Source organism: Orbicella franksi, chromosome 2 (genome assembly GCF_964199315.1).
Source record: "Orbicella franksi chromosome 2, jaOrbFran1.1, whole genome shotgun sequence".
NCBI lineage: Eukaryota > Metazoa > Cnidaria > Anthozoa > Scleractinia > Merulinidae > Orbicella > Orbicella franksi.
Window position 1 is genome coordinate 32,731,585 of NC_138146.1, and position 20,033 is coordinate 32,751,617.

The 20,033-nt window shown below is 37.3% G+C and overlaps 1 protein-coding gene and 1 long non-coding RNA gene across 3 annotated transcripts; one reads left to right on the forward strand and one right to left on the reverse strand.

Moving 5' to 3' along the window:
• The first annotated feature begins 1,538 nt into the window (after positions 1-1,538).
• LOC145479393 (uncharacterized) lies at positions 1,539-5,199 on the forward strand. Of its 2 annotated transcripts, none has more exons than XR_014048418.1 (2): positions 1,539-1,710; positions 3,748-5,199. It is a non-coding gene; the product is annotated as an uncharacterized LOC145479393 (long non-coding RNA). The 2 variants fall into 2 exon arrangements; XR_014048417.1 differs by having other exon boundaries at positions 4,487-5,199.
• On the reverse strand, positions 5,140-19,933 carry LOC145479390 (carnitine O-palmitoyltransferase 1, liver isoform-like). Its single transcript, XM_081457743.1, has 14 exons — positions 19,695-19,933; positions 17,064-17,353; positions 16,654-16,865; positions 15,365-15,552; positions 14,547-14,678; positions 14,158-14,212; positions 13,587-13,716; positions 12,944-13,083; positions 12,179-12,378; positions 11,440-11,608; positions 10,930-11,001; positions 10,257-10,577; positions 7,642-7,761; positions 5,140-7,268 (listed from the first exon to the last, which is right to left on the reverse strand). The coding sequence occupies exons 1-14, from the start codon at positions 19,826-19,828 to the stop codon at positions 7,041-7,043; spliced, it is 2,391 nt and encodes a 796-aa protein (XP_081313869.1). The 5' UTR covers positions 19,829-19,933; the 3' UTR covers positions 5,140-7,040.
• Between the last annotated feature and the right edge of the window lie 100 nt (positions 19,934-20,033).

A 20,033-nucleotide genomic window follows, 5' to 3' on the forward strand; every position in this document is an offset into this window, starting at 1 on the left:
AATCACAAATAAAGCCACACAAACAGTAAAAAGCACATTTGTTTGGGCATTTGTAATTCAAGACTAAAGCCCAAAATTTTAACAGAGATGATAGCAAAATACTATTTAATCATTCGTTATTACATGTAATAAGTTTGAAAGGACTGGGTGTGAAAGCGAATGCAAAAACAGCATTCAAAACATAACACTTGTGCGCGCAACGCCATAAATGATTACCATATGGAGCCACCTTGAGGACGTTCGTGCCAATTGTTTCTGCGCATCCTTACTGTACACGCAAAGTCACTCGCCACGTCATGCATGAGGGCGCGCGCTAAGTAATAACATGAACAATGATAGAGCAGATGGCCATTGCTATAGCTTTGCCTGGATTAAACGATCTTGGACCTATGGTGACCCCTATTTTTCTTTTGATGGATCATTTTCTCTACCGATTTTCTACGTTTGGCGAAAAAACAGAGAAAATCTATCGACTAGAAGTTTGAATTTTTTGCAAAATACACCATCGAATTCCGTTCTTTGTAGCTCTTCGTTTATCTGTGTGACGGTTTCAATTGCCTCTTGAAGGTTTAAGTTTTGTGAAAACGTTGGTAAAATTTGGAATTATTTACGCAACAGACCCACTTCTACAAAATATTACTAAGGTCGTTTGCCTCCGTTGACTCACCTTCGATATTTTTAACTATAAACCCCTGTAGACCATGCTGAATTACGTGCGCCAATTTTTCAAAATCAGGGTAGTTTTCTACACGTTTTATCTCTGAAACGAAGTCGGTGACCCCCAATTTTTTTTGCATTTTTGACACGAGGAACTCATTATCTGACTGCCGTAAAAATTTTAAAAAATCTATCGACTGGAAAATTTTCGAGCGAAGGTCCTTAAGGTGATTCCTCAGAATTGCATTGCGCATCCCTACTGCGCACGATTTTCGCGTCATTAGCGCGCGTTCACGAGTGCGTGCACATACACAACAGATACAAAATCGTGGCTCTTGGCTTGTGAGAGACAAATCATTGTTATTTTTTCTCGGAAATGAGTACCGGGACCTAACGATTTTTTTTTATATAGTTTGAATGCAGAGATCACCTTCTTTCTATACAGTGAATATGGACCAATTTCTATTGCAGAGTAAAAAATTATCACGGAAAATGAGAGCATAGCTAGCACTTGTAAAATTACGAAAATCGCCTATGTCAAAATTTTATTAGAACAGTGTTGACAGAAGGGATTTAATGTCAATTCGTAGCGGGCAAAAGATGAAAAAAATCTAACGACTGGATTTTTTTTAAATAAACAAAAACCAGTTTTTAAGCCTTGTTTTTAACGAGCCCCGTTGCCATGGCAACAGCACACACCTTGGCCAAAATGTGAGAATAAACCTTTCTGTGGTTAACCTTGACTCTTGTAAAAAACGAGCGCCAAAACATAAATAGCTTAAAAGTAATGGTGAATTAGGCATAGGCTCTTGAAAACTGTGTTCGGCCACCTTAACCTGTTAGTTCGAAGGAACTTCAGGCCAGGTCACTAAGCTACTCCATGGACTTCTCCAGTTTTCCCACGTAAGCGTTTGATCGTTCCATTGAACTGAAGTATTTATTAATGTTATTTTCTCAAGATGGTTGATTTAAGTGACCCTAAGTCCCATGAGAAATTTTCTGTAGACGTTAAGCTTCTGCTTATACCAGGAGCCTTTCTGTTTCTTTTAGTGGGTAAGTTGAAACAGTTTTTACTATCTGTCGTTCATATAAGCTTACTGATCACGAAAAAGTCACAATGCCTTATCCCTAATCATTTAGTTTACATAAGCTATGTGTCTATTTCCATAACATAAAATAGCCAAATGTAGGAGCATTTTGGTAAATTTTGTGCGCGGTATCTTCTTGTTTTGTCCATGCTGTTCTATTTATTTAATTTTTTGTGACAAAGCTCAGTGTTAAAAACCTTGCAATATAATATTGAATGAAAAAAACTTATGATAACTTTTATTACGGACAAAAACCAGTGAATGATCAGCAATTTTAGCACGCAGTAGCGTCAGTAAAAAGATTTTGATCACTGAAAATTCTGATTAAAGTAAGAAGCTAATTAACTGGAATTCCCTAAGGGATGGTAGACTCGCACCTTATGGCCCTACAGAAGGCCATGTGTATGGCTATTTTCTCAAGCAACACTTGAACAGATTTTCCCCTTAAAAACAGTGGCTGCTGAAAGGTACACTTCTTTAACTCTTTAGAAATACAGAATTAGCATCAGTTGTTGATGTATTGATGGTACAAGCAGAGAGAATGTATATTTTGATCATCACAATAAACCAGGCATAGTCAATCGATAAACCGATGATCGATATTAATCGATAACAATCAATATCAATCAAAGATTGCCGATAGAAATTGATGAAAGTCAATAAAAAAAATTGTGAGTTTAATTGTGATCGATTGCCAATAATAATCGATAATGATTGATTCACCGATTGATATTGATTATTATTGATTGTTATGGGAAATTGCTTTTGTCCTTTTACAAGTAACACTGATAAAATGTTTGACAAAATTTGTCTGTAGTGGTTTTATTGAGTCATTTTATCATAGCCTGCGTATCTTTTACAATCATTGACAAAACAACAAGAACAGAAACAACTAACACAAACATTTTGGGCTTTACATCTTTATATCTTGCCAAGATCCTGCTTTAGACCCTAGAAGACCTAGAGAAGAGATCACTCCACCTGGACTTTGAATTCTTAGTTTTTACAAATCATGTCATGTCAACAAAAATCCTTAAGATGAATGCCTGTCTCATATTGTTCCAGGTATTATTTTACACTATAACAAAGCCATCTTTGAATATTCCAGGTGGTTATTGTCGTTTCTGTATTTCAAGCGACAACAATCGATATTCCTGAAGACAGGAATTATCTATTGTTATCAATTTTTCCCAATCGATAGCAATTGATAAATAAATTTTTCTTTGAGTTTGATTGTTATCGATTGCCAAAATCAATTGATAGCAATCAGCGATTGATATCAACTGAATTCTGATATCTATTTTTGATTGACTATGCCTGAAATAAACAAGTCATTTTCCTTTTGTTCGTGCAAAAAATATTTCCTTTGAATTTAGAAACACAGAAAAAGTTGAGAAACTCAAAAAAAAGCTGTAGAAACAGCTTGTGTGCTCACAGCTTTTGTAATTCTCCCATATTTCCACTTGTGTTGATGTAAAAAGGTTTTCTATTTAAGAAATAGAAAACATTTTTCATGTTTCTTTAAGATCTAGATGTTACATGTTAAATCTAGATGTACATGTAGGAGTTTGGGAGATCAAGAAGTGCTGTGGGAACACTAGCTGCAGGCAAGTGTTTCCACTGGCTCAGAGCTTTTTTTGAGTTCTCCCAAACTTTCACAAGCATTTCTGTAACTCAAGAGAAACAGAAAGAGAAAATGTTTTCTGTTTCTTTTGGAAAACACCATAACAAAACAAAAAGAAAGGAAAGCCATATGTTCATTTCGAGCATCAAAATGACGTTCTTTTTGTCCACGCCATAGTTAGTAGATGCCCACGCCATCATTACATCAACAGGTTGTGCTAGTTCTGTTATATTAACTATCAAGTTATAGAAATGCATCATTTAGCACCGACGTTCTTACAGAAATTGTTTCATAAAGTTGAAAATGGTAAAAACTAGCCATTCAAATGTTCATTGGTTATTTTTTGCGTCAATTTGCGTAGTTACTTTCTGTTATTAGATGCCTGTAGTGTTTTGGAACCAAGAGGCCATTGTTAGGATTGGTGTTACCAGTAAACATGACGAGATGTTATGATATCAAGCCAACTGATGAAGTACTTACAAGTGTGTGCATTATTTTGGATTGCACAAACAATCTTCTTTTCCCAGTGGTCCGGGAGAGAATGTAGAAGGTTGAAGACTTGTGTCAATCATCATCACTAAATGGTGACAACCATTAATTAAAATAAATGTACACTGAACACTCCTGATAAAGTCAATCATCAATTTATTCCTGCATTGGCTTGAAATGTTTTTCAACACAACTGCTAGGAATGCATTCCTGCACCACTCTTTCCAGTACTGTGACACTCAGATGTTTTTTCAGTGTTCAAAGCAATAACTGCAAGATGGCAAGGCTTGTTTGAACACAGCAGCTAGACTACAGGCCTGGGTTGTTCGAAAGGTAGATAATGTTATCCACCCCATAAATCACTATCCAGTGGATAGCATGGTTTGTTTTGTTGACACTTATCCACTGGATAGTGATTAGATTTATCTAGTGGATAACATTATCCTGCCTTTGTACAATTGAGGCCAGGTGATCACATAGCAGGGATAAATGTACCATGACTTACATTCAAGCATTTGCGTTTGACCTTGACTTGCAGCGTTGCTGGAAACATTGTTGGGTGTCATGGTCAACTGGGAATATTGACACAGGTTCAGCTGACTCACACCCTCTGCTTCTCTGGTTTCAGTGTTCTTTATTTACCGGATATTAAAGGCCAACCATGATAGGGTAAAAGCCAAACAAGAGAAGAAAAAGATGAAGCAAGAAAAGAAGAAACAATAACAGATGGCATTCATATTAGGAATAATAGTACAGTTTATGAGTGGTGCTTTTCAGTTGTGATAACGAACTGGATTCTTCAACATTTGGATTTCGCCATGTTTACTGATCTCGGGTCGTAATCTGTTTTTCTGGATTCATGGAAATCCCTTGTGACTGGCTATTTGACATACAATGCAAGGCCGCTGTATCATTTTTAGGTTAATGGACATCCAGTGGTGTTCAAAAAGATGCCATTACTGGGAAATCTGTGCTCATAATAATAAAATATTTTAATTCTACTTGTAACAAATTTTATAATAGTTTAAGTCTGCAACAGCTGGCATTTTGTTAGTAACGTTTTTTCTCACTGAATAGGAACCTCAAATGTTTATTCAAAGCTTTATTGTGTCATACACAAAATAATTGTCTTTCAACGTGGAGTAAGGTAGAAATTCTACATTGGAACTGCAACTAAAGAACAGGACTCTGACAATAATATTCTTACAATTATGAAACTCTTGCCAGTAACAAACAGTTGCATCAACTTGAACTTGATTCTAACCAAGAACCAGTACTGAACTGAATAAAATAATATGCTTAGTTTGTTACATCTTTGAAAATAAATATTAAATAATTTCACCTCAGATTACATTGACTTTTTTTCTCCAGTGAGCCACAAAAGTTCACTTTCAACAGGCTACTTAGTACTTACACTTCGAGGTAATGCAGCCTACTCCAGCCCAACCTACTCTAACCAGAATTGGATAGGTAAGGGTAGGAATGTGAGCGCAATTAAGGATTTACACTACACATGGTGTTCCAAAATTCTTTCAAAACTGCACAAGCCTTTAGGTGTGTGTAACTTGAAAGAATTTTCAAATATCACGAGTAGTGTAAATCCCTCATTACTCAAACTCTCATACGATTACACATTCATTATATGACTAAGAAATTTATGAACATGCACAGAGCAATTTGATGTGCAAATTAAAGATTAACAGGAAATTGGCCTGCTCTCAACCAATCACAATGAAGTAATTTTCTCAGTCATATAATAAATGCTGTATCAACTGCCTCATCTCTTGGTGCATTTGCACTTCGTAGGTGAAAGGGAGCATGATGCTTGATGGTTAGGTCTCAGTTTTTGGGCAACACTATGCACACTATGCTCAAACCAAGGAAAGACACCAAGACGAGGCAGGATTTAGAATACATGACATCTAAGTGCAAGTGGCCTTTTGACTGGCAACACTTCTCAATTATGGAAATCTTCAACTTGCATATTCAAATTTGAAAATTTTGGCTTGATGTCACACAATGGCATGTGACATCATGATACTAGCAAGTGTTGTTTCATAAAAAAAAATTAATATGTGAAAGCACTTTCACAGTACTTTTCATAACTTTGCACACCTTACATGTACTTGATGTGTTGAAAACACAACTTTACATTCTAACTATCGAGCAATTTTTTCAGAGGGAAAAACAGATTCAACACATGAGAACAGTAAATCAACTACCAGCATAGCTGTTAGTTGTTAGTCATCAAGGTTAAGATAAGTCACAAAATGTTCCTGTTACTCCAGTGAACAAAATTAAGATAAAAATGGAGTTTCAGGGCACATGTCAAAATATTTGTGAATTGTTGTCAATGTCTGATTTCCATTTAGACTCTTTCTTTGTTTTGTGATTTGAAAGAACTCTGGTTCCAAGGAAGAGAAAGATCAAACAAGTACAGAGGCACCCCACCTTATGGTCACCCCATTAATACGGCCACCTCGTCATAATGGCCACTTTATTCTGCCGCAAACTAAAGCTCAGTAAATAAGGCCACCCCATTAATACGTCCAGATTTTTGTCAGGCCCGTTGGTGACTGAATTAACAGGGTTCCACTGTACATATAAATTACTGGTACCAAGTAAGTGGGTATGTTTTGGCTTAACACCCTTGGTACAATTTGGTATTTCCCCTGTATAATTTGTTATAATATAGTTGTAAAGTAGGTGAAACAAAGGATAACACCTACATTGCACTAAGGGTGATATTGATCCATAATAGGTACAGCCACGCTCCTGTTGCTGTAACTACTGGGGATTTACAAAAAGTGTTAGCTGTCCTGCAAGCATTCTGTTTCTGCTACCCTACATTCACAGCAAATCATTCCTCATGGGAGAAACAGACTCCCTGCAGGGCAGGTGTTATAATCACAAAACTATTAGTTTAGCTCCAAGACAACAGGATTTCTTCGTATTTAGGTGCAACTACAGATTTTTGAGGTCGTGGTATGGGAAGATAGCGTCCCCTGGTGAACAGTGTCTTAGAACCTGTAATTTTTTACAAGGAGGTATGACTTCAGACATCCAACAAATCTTAGATCAGGTACCACACATGACCCATGACAAAGTACACTACTGTTTAAATACTATACACAGATGGTTCTGCTACTTTATAATCTGCTAAAAGTACAGTTCATGTTGTACTAAGAATGTGGGCTTGACTCCTTGCTCTTTACTGCTTTGGCAGCTTCAAAAAGTTCTTTAATCTCTGCCATGCTTTCAAAGAGCAACTTGACAAATCTATCAGAGTTTGACTGCTTCGAAGAAATCTTTGAAGAAATGTGAAAGAAAATCCTGTGATCATCAGGAACCATGTAGGAAACACCATAACCATCGTCAGCCACAGGGCCAAATCCTCCTCCAGGAGAAATCTGTTGACAGAACAAGTCCACTACATGTCAGGTTCATGTCTATTCTGAGTCAGGGAAAATTGACATTCTGAAGAAAAGACAGCGAAAATTGAAATAATTTAACATGGCTGATGTAAGATCCTTGAGGGATGGAAGAAACATTTGGGGTCATACAGATCTTTTCCTAAAACACAGATCTTTTCCGTAATGAAGAGGGAAAGTTTCTTGGAAACTTAACAGTCGTCAGCCACATCTTATTTCTCACAGAAAATAGCCCCCAGCCTTGTACTGGTCATTATGTCTGCATGACATCTGACTGTTAGTTCCAGCTACGTACACGGTCACAGACAAAAAGACTACTAGCTGAAAAAAAACAAACAAACAAACAACCTACCAAATGCGTAAGTTCTGGTTCTGTAACACTAAAGTGCTGACCAGACATTTGTTGTTGAGGTTGCTGGCTAGTTGAAAGTGTCCATGGAAGGCTCAAGGCACTCTTCAGAAATTCACTTTCCTGGAATTGATGACAAATACATCACAAATAGTTAAGTTGTGAACTATGTTGTGAACAGTCTAGGTTCCTCCTATGCTGAAAGCAAAATCAAAACTAGGAGGTACTGCACCAAGGAAGTTATCTTTGGTGGGGGGTGAGCAGCTCAATTCTGCACATTTTCACACCAAAATGCCACAATTCCATTACTAACTTTCAGAACTGGCAGTTTGCATAATTTAAGTAGTTAATTGTCAGGGGTTTCTTTAAGGGCCCAGCACCGGGCAAATTGACAGATGGTGAGGATGATTTTGCCCGCCTGGTTTGACCATCTAGTGGAAAGTTTTTCCTATAAAGAAGTTCAGTTCCAATAAGTTCTGCCTGCCTGTGAAAACCAGTTGCTCTCCTGCTGAAAACGTTACTGAAACCCCTGAATTGCGCCTACTGTATGATATTTTTGGTGTCTGTTTGTTCACTTTTCTATTATTTTTATGTGTAGAATATGAATTTGAATAAACACATGACGAGCTTTGCCCACGAAAAAAATCTATGCAAATTAGGTTAATAATAAGCCATGGGTGTGTTGAATCCACCCATGGCTTATTATTAACTGTAACTGAAGATCGAAGTTCGCAAGTTTTGTATGATTGAGGTGTTATTTGTCACATTTGCGGTAACACATAACGACACTAATTTAGTTACAAAGCCCATCCAGCGGCATTATTTTTCTCATGCGGTCCGCAGCTTTGTATATTGTCACGTTTCATGAAATGGCCGTAATAATATCTATTAAATGTCCTGAAATCTCAAGTTAACATATAAGACTGAGGTAAGATATTTCCAAACTTTCGTGTTCGCGGAACAAATACCGCTAGCAGACCAGCTCCCTATGGAGAAAGAAAAAAAGAGGCAGATATTATGTTAAGCACGAAGATGATTCCTTTCTCAAAATATTGAAACAACTCAAAATACGGACCTCTCAAAGAAGGCAAGAAATGCTGGGGTGCAAGCAAGTGAAATAAATAAAGCAGAAAAGGTTAGCATTATTATTCTACTCGACAGATAACAACAGTTCAATCAAGAACTGACTACCCAAGTAAGACGGAATTAGCTAAAGCGCGAGGTTAATATTCTGCCCGACAGATAACAACAGCTCAATAAGAACTGACTACCCAAGTAAGACAGAATAAGCTAGCGCGCGAGGTTAATATTCTGCTCGACAGATAACAACAGCTCAGTAAGAACTGACTACCCAAGTAAGACAGAATAAGCTGGCGCGCGAGGTTAATATTCTGCTCCACAGATAACAACAGCTCAATAAGAACTGACTACCCAAGCAAGACAGAATGAGCTAGTGTGGCAGGTTAATATTCTGCTCGACAGATAACAACAGCTCAATAAAGAACTGACTACCCAAACAAGACAGAACAAGTTAAGCCGAGTTAAGCATGCATTTAGGGCAAAGTGAATCAGATAATTCGCTTCATTGCGACATATGACAACCGTTCTCTACAGAACTCTTTTCTCTGGTTTAGGCTAGATACGTACGCAAATATGAGAGCTCTCTGATATGATATCAGCATATTTAATAATTTCAGTGCAACTTACCACTGCAGTCTTTTCCTTGTTCCATGGCATTGTGGATCGGAGGATTGATGGCAATGCCGTGCGGAAATTTCCCGCCAAAAATAATTTAGTCCGACATGAACAATGATCATCGAGACACAAAAACACCAAATGCATGCCTCGTTGTCTTAACCCAAGAAAACGTCATTTATTCCAAGACCTGGCTTTAAGGATTCGCACTCGTCTATACTAGCTATATAGCTAGAAAAAATAATATTGCAAGGTAAACTGCGATATCTTGACATCATTCTAACATAAGAATGTGGCTCAAACAAAACATAGAATATACTCGAAGTCGTAGTCATCAATCGAAAGTGCCGTGCGCCATGTATCCCTATTTCGCTATGCCAAAATTAAGACTAACGATATAGTAATTACTGATTTCAATCTTGTTCGGCATTCATACATATGTTACCACAGTAGATTTCTACTGGCGGCTTTCGCCATAATTGTTCATAATTATTTTGGTACAAACCGGCTTCCCTTGACGCGACGGTGTTGGCAATGTTTCCACACAGAAAAATGTCATAAAATTATAACCATCTCCTTTAAGCCACACAGTGAGCTATTCTGGCGGTTTAGCAAGGAAAGTACCGTAACAAAGATGCGACAAACGCATCACTGGCTTCAAGCATGTTCGCAAAGGCAAAACTGCGTGACAAATAAAAGCAAGTATCGGGTCCTGTTTCATGTTACATTTCCTGGCGTGCGATGATAAGTCGTGTACAAGATTAAAAGACCTCCTGGACAGAATTTTTTTAGAGGGTAAAGCTCCTCATGGTATGATATGTTAGCTTATATACACTGTAAGTGTGCCTAGCTCATTGAACAAATGTATATACATAAGTTTGTTTCTTTCAATGTTTTTTTCATAATTTTTTTTTTATACTCACATATCCCTGCCCCCTACACACTACATAGAGTGCAAAAAGATGTCTGTCAATGCCTTTCCCATTCATACAGTCCTTGTACATTTTGGCATGAAGCTCCGCAGCTTTGACAAGCAGTTTATATTTCTCTTCTGGAGAAACTGTTTCATCTACAAATGCTCTCACAAAATCCTTAGCCTCTATTGTCAAACTGCGAACAGTTTCTGTCCTTCCTTGGAGATACAGGCGTGTCATGGAGGACTCATAAGTAAGAGGGTGTCTTCCACCAGAATCTCTGTAGTAAGCAACTTGCAAGGCCAGCTGTATAAATGCATCCGGGCTTACCTGTCAGAAAAAAAGAAGATCATAGGTAATGAAAGTTAGTTCTGAAGGTCTTGCAGACCTGACTTAGACATAAACAACTAAAACTCCAATGTGTGGAATGCTCGCATTGGACACATTTAGTTGTCAATAACATTTACAACTGTAGTTACTGATAAAAAATTGTAGTTGACAACTAAATGTCTAGTCTGTGGAGGCCCTAGTAATGACAGAGAAACTTTGTTGACATTGAATCTGAACACTGAAATCAAAGCATCATTTTCAGTGAATTTTTGACACCTTTACAGTAGTGTGCATACAGATCTACTAAAAGTTACTTTTCTGTTTTAAATTGTTTCAATACCATTAAACTCACCCTCATAGTTTTGATGAATCCTTTTCCAAATGCATCATGAACTATCACTTTGTGTTGAACATCATCATTGTTCTAGAATGCAAATGAAACATTTCCTAGTTGTTACTTTAATGTGCACAGCCTGATAAGTGCTATAAACTAATGACAAACATAATTTATGTGCAAACCTCGTGTACCTCATCAATATATTAAGAGAGCTAGAGAGGACAGGATCTGATAAGTCATTTAAGGGTGCATTCCTTTGGGGTGATCTGGATCAGGATCAGTGATCCAAGATCACTCGGGTTATGGCACATCAAAGGAACTGACGAATCCACTCTGGTCACAGATTCATCGGTTCCTTTGATGTGCCATGCATGATCCAAATGACCTTGGATCGCTGATCCTGATCCAGATCACCCCAAAGGAACACACCCTAAATATGTAGGAAAATTAAAGGGATTTCCAAAGCCTAAAGCTACCTTGAAGATAAAAGTTATAACCGCACAAAATAATGAAGTCTGTAGCTACCTTTTGAGCAAACCTGACGGCATTTTCAATAATCTCTGCTAGTTTGGGAGTTATATCCCAGTATAGCCTGGAGGGCTTCTGAAGGTTATGGGTCCTTAGACTTGAACTTCTGTGAGCCCCACCAATGGGGGTACATTTACCCTTGTCATTGTATGTTCTATAAATGTACCTAATGGACAAGAGAGTAAAAGAAAAACATCACTCAACAACCTCTTTAAGAATAGCTAATTTCTCATTAAAAAGAATTTGTTTGACCAATAAAAGTATCATAACAGACCTCAGAAATGTGTACCAGAGGCATTGCACTGCTCATAATAACTTAAATTTAGCATATCGTCGCTGTTGAAATTATGTAACAGGAATGACATTTCTCAGTTGCCAGGTGACTGGCCCCATGAGAGACCAAGCTCTTGGCTTCCCTTATGGCCATCATCAAGTTTATTAATAGTCAAACTGTTAAAGAACTGAAGAAATTCCTTCTGAGAGATTGCTACCTTAGGCCTTGATTATATCAAAACCATATATCATGATCAATCCTCTCCACAACTGGTGGTAACATGTATACAGAGCCTCAAAATTCTTCTACGGCAACCCCTTTTCTTGAAAAACCTTTGCATTCTAACAGAATCTTAGATATAAGATGTACTCATTGATCACATTGTAGAAAGATTTTACGTCAAAACTTAGTGAGCAACTTGCTCATAATTTTGACAAATAGTAAAACATTGATCAAGCTTACTCGTAAGTAAGAGCATACTCCAACATGTGCCCAACAACCGGTGCATCAGCCCAAGAATGCTCAGCATTGATTCCACATTTACCATCTGAAAACACTATTAAGCAGAAGCTTTTGTCAAACCAGAAACTACGGCCATCGCCATGAAGGAGATACTTGGCACGGTCAGTTAACTCGGTGAACGACTTTTCTTCCAGAATAACCTAAAAGGTCAAAACAACAAATTCATGGAAAACACTCAGAGCAACTGTAGTTCATCTTATTTTCGACCTGCTAAATTCTGACAAAGGCATTACAAGTTCCAACTAGTAATTGAAGTATTTGTTTTGTATATCAACAAAATACAAAATAAATCTTGCAACAAGCTGAGTCTTGGATGAAGGCTCATTGTTTATTTATACTGTGCTTACTAGTTGAACCCCTTAATTCTTCTGATATTCCACATTAATTTTAATACCACAGTTCAACAATATTCACTTATAGACACAGAGGCCACATAACATCCATCAAACATACATGTAAGCCTAATTTCTTAAAATTAATGTTGTATATTTGCTTTTCAGGCAGAATTAGAGATTTTACAAGAATTCTGATTTTCTTTAACTTACATCACGAACAAGCATTCAAAAATTCTCCCTTAACATCAGAATAATAAATGTACAAATCTCCTTTCTAACATAAAACAGGCAAACTTTCAGTGCCCAAATGCCACCAACATCTAAAAGATAAGGAAAGCAACTTACAGTGCACTATCGTGCATTGTCTTACCAGAAACATGGCCTCCTCTATGGCTTCCAAAGTCTGCTGATTAAGGCTCTCTGAGAAGTACTCCTTTCTGATTCTGGCCCATTCTGTTCTAGGTAATGTTGTAAGAGCTGGTACACTGCCATCAGGTTGGTCTTTAGTAACTGTACATGTTTGTTTACAAATGCAACAGTGTTACAAAATTGTTTGAAACAAAATAGAGCCAGGGGTGAGGTTGTTAGAAGTAAAAATAGCAATACAAGGTTCGCACTCCTTTCAGCTTTTGAAATTCCATGACTTTCCATGACATTTTCCCATGACCTATGTTAAGCAGTTGTTCTCAAAGTATTGTCAAAACAATCTATTATTTAAGGTATTTTCCCAGATTCTGATGCATAAAATGTGTGCTAGTGTTTATTACTTTTTTTACTGGAATTAACTTGTTTTCTGACTTGTCTGTTGCTTTTTCAACTTTTGATATTTTTTTCCTGTTCATTTTCAGAAAGTTTATTGCTTGTCCATTTTCTTGGTTTCCCATAACCCATACTAACCCTGCAAATAGCAAAGACATAAGTAGATCATTGTTATTTGCAACTGACGATCAGCACCTACTTGATTGTATACTCAGTAAAAAATATTTAGTATTCACACAGAAGACTTTTCTCACCATCAGAATGTTTTGCATCTGCAGTAATCCACTCAAACTGGCTCTCCAGATCCAGCACTGATATGAATTTTCCTCTGCTGTTTGTGACAGGTAACATGTAGAAATTACCTCCGCACACCACAACTATGTGCTACAGAAATGAAAAATAGTTGCTTAGTTCATTATTTAAGTAGAGAAGCCAAACTATATCAAAGATATAGTTTGAATGATATGCATGTACACTGTACATGTATATTGGTGTGAGACCCAGAAACCTTGCATGGTGCACTTGTCTGGAATATGGAGCAAGAAATCATGAGGGTTAATTGCGCTTTGGATCTAGTTGTTGGGTTCGTGAGCAATGCAACTTTACTATTTCATTGTTGTTCAGTGCTGCATATAAATAGGTACTGGCGAACTACATGCATTTGGAAAAAGAGACTTATTGGTAACCATCTGACTAAGGTGAACTGGAGTAGAAATACTCCTGTTCACTTCAACTGCAAATGATAAGGAAAACTTAAGGGTTGGTCAAGCACCGTGCAGAGTACTGTTAATATTAAACTCTTGAATGAAGCATATGCAAACAAACCTCATGCTCTTGGTGTTCAAAATGAACAATTTCATCTACATCCTCCTTTGGAATCCTGAAAGTAGACCATGGTAAAAATATAAACACCTCTTAAATGTAACTCAATCTTTTGCACAAATTAGTACACATTAGGTAATTGTATAAATGCAAGTGCAATTCAAAAAAAGTTTCAAATATCAAATGTACAATTGTACATGTACAGTTGTACATATAATCCCAGGAACATCTATCGCAAATAGACTACCATAAAATTGTTGATTGCACATGTAAAACCACAAACAGACCAATTCCTTTAAGAAGTAGAAACAGGTGCACATTTAGTAGGCCACCTGTCACAAAATTGCAAATTATTTCAACATGCTGAGACAGAAATAAACAGATACAGGTACCTTGTTGTCTTAAACGTCCTTTCATACTGCGACATACAGATAGGAATGGTTTTCCTGATCAGAAGAGGTTCCAGGTCCTCTGTTTCAATCTCTTGATAGTACTTCAGAATGAGATAGGTCATTGTTGCGGCTCTGCATGAGTAAAACCAACACAGCTGACAAAGATAATATTTTTATTGTGCAAGATTTTCCAACTGAAGTTAAACCCAGAACCATTCACACATCACAAAAAATAGTTGAATCCTCTACATGTATCACAGAGCTACAGGAGGCACACCAGAGCTAGGCCAGACATTGTTCATTTCAAAAGACCACCAATAAAATAACAGAAAATGGATGGACAACATCAAGGTCAGCACAATACTTTTTTTGAAAATCAGAATCTGGATCCAAAAAATTGAAACAATGTGCAACAGAAAGGAAAACTAAACAAGTTTATTAAGTTGTTCAAAAGGTGGATAAAGCTATCCACAAGATAAATAATCAATATCCATGCAGTGGATAGCATGGTTTGTTTTGCTAACACTTATCCACTGGATAGTGACTTATCTCAAAGCATGGCATAATCTATCCTTCAAACAACTGGTGCCTGACTGTTTTGTCCATTGATATTAAATAATGATAGACAAATCTGAACACAAATCCAAAAACAGATACAAAAATTCTCGTAAAGGTCCAAGATTTCCACCATAAACTGTGTGGCTAATTTGCACCTTTCACAACTCACACTGCCTTCAGGACCACAAAATGTCAGTTACAAGTAAGCAATGTGGAAAAAAGAAAAATCAACAACTAAAAGCAATTGATAGTGACAGTACCTTGATGCTTGATCATATGTTGGGTGCCAGTTCTGGTCTAGACAGTAGTAGTTGCTGTTGATTGGTAGTGGTGACCGGCCCATGCAATACACATATTTTTCCCACCAATCCGTGTGATAATTCGGTGCCCACCATGATTTCAGTTTCAGGATGAACTGCAGTTTAGGACCCAGATTCTTTTCAAAATCCTAAAAACACAAAACATCAAGATATTCCAGGACAATTTACAACGGTTGTAAATTTGTAACACCTGTTATGCCCGAGTACTCTTTGTATGCTTGATGGGACCTTGATGTAACTGGTGAACGTGCCATTGTTGATACAATTCACCCACAAAGTAACAAGTTTGTTTCTGGTGTGAAGATCAAAGCAACAGATAACTAAAAACGTAATTACATGTACAGTCCCTCCCGTTATTCTGTACGTATAATGGTTTATGATACATAATCATTTACGTTTTTGCCAAACCAACTGAGCTCTGTTTGGATGTTTTTAAAATTTCTTTTGAATTATTCTAATTAAACAAAATTTGTTGGATTTACTGTCCAAGTAGGCGCAAGGCCTCTTTGGAGCCTACAATCACAGTAGTAGTTCAGATTTAATTCTGATGTTCATAGTATGAAGCCAAGATGACATCCCATACCATATCACAGGTTATTCACCCCCCCCCCCCCCCTCTCCCAACCCACTTACAATCTGTCAAGAATTCTAGGATGGAAAATGGCACATTTAAAAAAAAAAACAAACAAATAAACAATGTCTTGCTAAAGAATATAGCCTGCAGTGCAGGCGTTTTCCATGTGTGTACGAATTAGCTGTATTAGCTCACGATCAAGTAGATTCGCTGCCATGTTGGTTTAGAAAAAGTGGACGGGGAGGGGGTGGTTACTCCTCTTTCAGCCTAACCTCCACTCCCTAGGACACCTTTTTTGTCTCTCCCCAAGTGTCTTGGACCAAGTTTGAATCCAAGATGGTGCTCACTTGGTCAAAATGCGCTCTCTCACAAAAATACACCTGCGTTGCAGGCTACAAGGAACACAATGACAAAACCTTGCTAAGGTTGAATACTAGCCACACTATCCAGGTTATCCTATTCAGGCATGTTCATGTGCAGTATAACAAGAGGCAAAGAAAGGAAATTCAGAAGAGATTCTCTGACCAATCAGCCAAGAGACAACTAACTGTTACTACCCTGAAACGAGCTACAAGTACATTGTAGTCTTACAACTCAACACTTAATCAATTGCTTTTCTAGTGGCCAAGAGCTGCCAAGAAATTTACAAACCCACCTTGGCAAGTGTTTCCATCTTTTTGTACTCTTCTTCATCAAAGATTGGTTTTATAGAACATAAAAGTCCTTTACAAGTGTCACTCAGATTTGGCACAGGCATTCTTGGAAGACTGTTCTGATAACTATAGAGTTTAGGGTAATGACCAGCACAAAGCTTTACCATTGCACCCCACAACAATGTCAGTTTGCTCTGTGATCTTGGAGGTTCATCTTAAAGAAACAAGAATTACAAAAATGAGTTAAACTTGTTCCAACAATTTGTGTTCCTACAACAAGTAGTAGTGCCAATAAGTCTCTTTGTGTGAACTAAACTTTTTCATTAAAATAACACTTGGGACTTTTGGAACTTTAAATTTGGTACTTTCACCAGTGAAGGGTTAAATAATGAACAGATGCTGGATAACTTACACATCCATTGCCTGTAGGATAAAAGCATCCTTAAAATATACTGTCGCAGATAGAGAAGTGTGACAAAGAACACCACTCCCACCAGAACTGACACAACTATAAGCCGGAAGTTATAAGGATATGCTTCATCAAGATTGAGAAAGTACGTCACTTTCCACAAGACTCCTGTGACTCGCTGGAGTGACGAGAGCTCGTAGAAATCAGCTGCATACAAAAGGGCAGCGATAATGACCACAGCACCTAACAGGTTTGACCATGTTGTCGGCCATAAGCCATTAGTTATCTGTCGGCTGAAAACAAAATACAGAACCAAAGGGATTAAAATACACTATAGATCAGACCAGTGGGATCATAATAATTAGTAATATTACATTGTAGATTATGGGTGCAAGATTTCTATGAGGGGATACATGTAGTCGATGGGTTCAAAGGCTAAATCAACCATCACCATATGAGAATTAAGCATGAATAATCTAATTGTTACAGTAGAATTCTAACTACATGTGGATTTTCTTCAAATATTGATTTCTTCTTTCCCTACATTTTTAAGTGGTACTATGATTGAATTTTTCCCCCTTGATTTTTTAGGTGTATCACACAGAGTTCCATGAAAGAATAAAAGCGCCGTTTATCTGGAGATATTCAAGTATGAAAAATGTGTAAAATATGCAAATGAGATGACTGATGATATCATACACTTGACTCAATTTTATATCAAGTATATAAATAGAGCTATCTTGGTCAATTTGCAGCACAGATCATTGAAACTTGGTAGACTAATAGTTCTACAGGAAACACACCTACATGTACAGCTATAAAAAATTCTGTTCCCAGGGCAACTCACTCTTTTCCAGTCCCCACCCACTTGATTTCAATATGCCAGTGATTTTCAGCTTGCAAAACATTAAACAAGGCCACAAACTTGGGCTAACATATGTATATGCTTGCTGGATCAAGCATATGAGGCACCATTTGCAAATATCAAAATGGAACACCAAAGGTGGCCAGAAATGCCTTTAATTTTGGGGAGGTATGTTGCCATGGTAACCAAACTGTTAAGTTCATATTGTGGAGCACATTTAGTAGAATCTTACTGCAAAGAATCAAACATTTCTGATACAAATTGGCTGAGATATCTTTTTCATCATATTTGATCAAAATTTGGTTCAGAATCAATCAGAATCAAGTAATTTATTTCATGTATATTATTATTGTCTAAGTGGGATTTCTTTGTATAATTGTGCATGTGTGAGGTCTGACAAGATGGCTGAATATTGGCCAAGCTCTTTTTCTGTGTTTTTATGTATGGACAAAGAAATGGTTCCATAAACAAGGGGAAAAAAAGAACAAGGCCAATATCAAGCCATCCTGACCCAACAAACTTAGTCAATAAAGGATTTTAGATGTGGTATAGAGAGCACCGTTTGCTTGCAGGTGATACCAAGCAGGCAAGATAGCCCCAACTTGCCAACTCAGGTAGCCAATCACAGGGCAGGGTTTAGTTCATTGTGCACAATCATGTCACTTGTGGAGCTGGCCATAAAAGAAAGCGAGTTAACCATTGCCTGAAGAGTCTAATGGGGTAAAAGAATTCAACCCTTGCTACTGTCAGTTAATCAACTAGGTGAAACTGTATTTGATTACAAATTTACATAAGGAAATTTCAATAGAAATATTATCACACACAGTAAAATTAAAATCTGGTCTCTATATAGTCTATATAGATAATAACAGACATAATTTTTTATTTTAAACTGAATCAAATGACAATTATCAATAATTGGGCGCAGAAAGAATCTCAGAAATCAGCGGGATACCAACATTTCTGGGTTCAAAGTCCGTTCTGAATCACGCGGAAAATAAATTTAAAGGTGTATGGTGTTTTAAAACGCTTCAGGGAGCCAAAACAATAAGAACTACTGCAGTCGAGAAAATGTTAATCGAACATAAAAGAAAAATTCCTCTTCCGCACAAGACAGGGAAACTGGACAAAATCAAAGTTTCTACAAGAACTAGAAGCATATCAGTACTTGTCGTTTGTGTCATCAATAGAATATCAAACACACGGTTTCAAAATAACACGAGTATTCCTGGTTTTTCCTCAAAGCTCTAAGGTACTTCAGTTAACGAGCAAATTACAGGTACAGTGATAGCCATTATTTTTTGAATGTATTAGAATGAAACTGAAAACCGGAAATCTTCAATTGCACTCTGTGTACGTGAGCTCCAACTCACACGAAATACACAAAATGTCGGCAATAACTTTTGGTGAACTTAAATAACAAACTTCTATACAAGTTTGTCAATAACAAAACGGAAGAAGATTTTTATTTTATCTAATGGGTAAAAGAGAGTTTCCTCTGCTTTGTCCAGTAGGTAAATTTGGTAAAGAAGGTTAAGCGCGAGGCTGTAATAACAGACAATGCAAATGATGTAAACACGAACTGCCTCTGAGAAACTGACAACCTAAGCTTACCAGTAAGGCGTTTGAAAACGAGAAATCGTAGATCGTGAGCGAGATAACACTTAATAATTTGAATTAAGTATGGATGGAAAATGACATGATGTGACAGATATAAACTTGAAACAATCGTGGGAATTTCTTATTGTAAACCACGTGCCCCAACTCACCGAGTTCTGAAAGCGCATCTCTTGAGGGATTTGAATGTACTTTTTAGCAATTCAACTTCGCCTTCTGTTGTACTTGTTCCCTCGGCGTGCAGGCGAACATCGGGCCGCGTTACTGCTGCCCTGGCTTCAGCCATGGTGCCTTATAGCGAGACTTTCCCAAACAAAAAGTTCGCTATGAAGGTAAAAGTCCTTTCGACCCGACACACTTCCACTTCATCAAAGTTTAGTTGTCGCTTGCTTCTCGCTCCGCTTCGTGTCTGTTTTGCTTTGATTTGAAAACCAATCATATTTGAGCTAAGAAATACAACGAAACAATGATGACCAATCAAATTTGTTCTT

Coding starts and splice junctions, on each gene's coding strand:
- LOC145479390 (XM_081457743.1), bottom strand. CDS start 19,828: ATGGCTGAAGCCAGGGCAGCAGTAACGCGGCCCGATGTTCGCCTGCAC. Junction 17,354..19,694: donor AGATGCGCTTTCAGAACTCG/GTGAGTTGGGGC, acceptor TTTTGTTTTCAG/CCGACAGATAACTAATGGCT. Junction 14,213..14,546: donor AGGACGTTTAAGACAACAAG/GTACCTGTATCT, acceptor GTCTACTTTCAG/GATTCCAAAGGAGGATGTAG.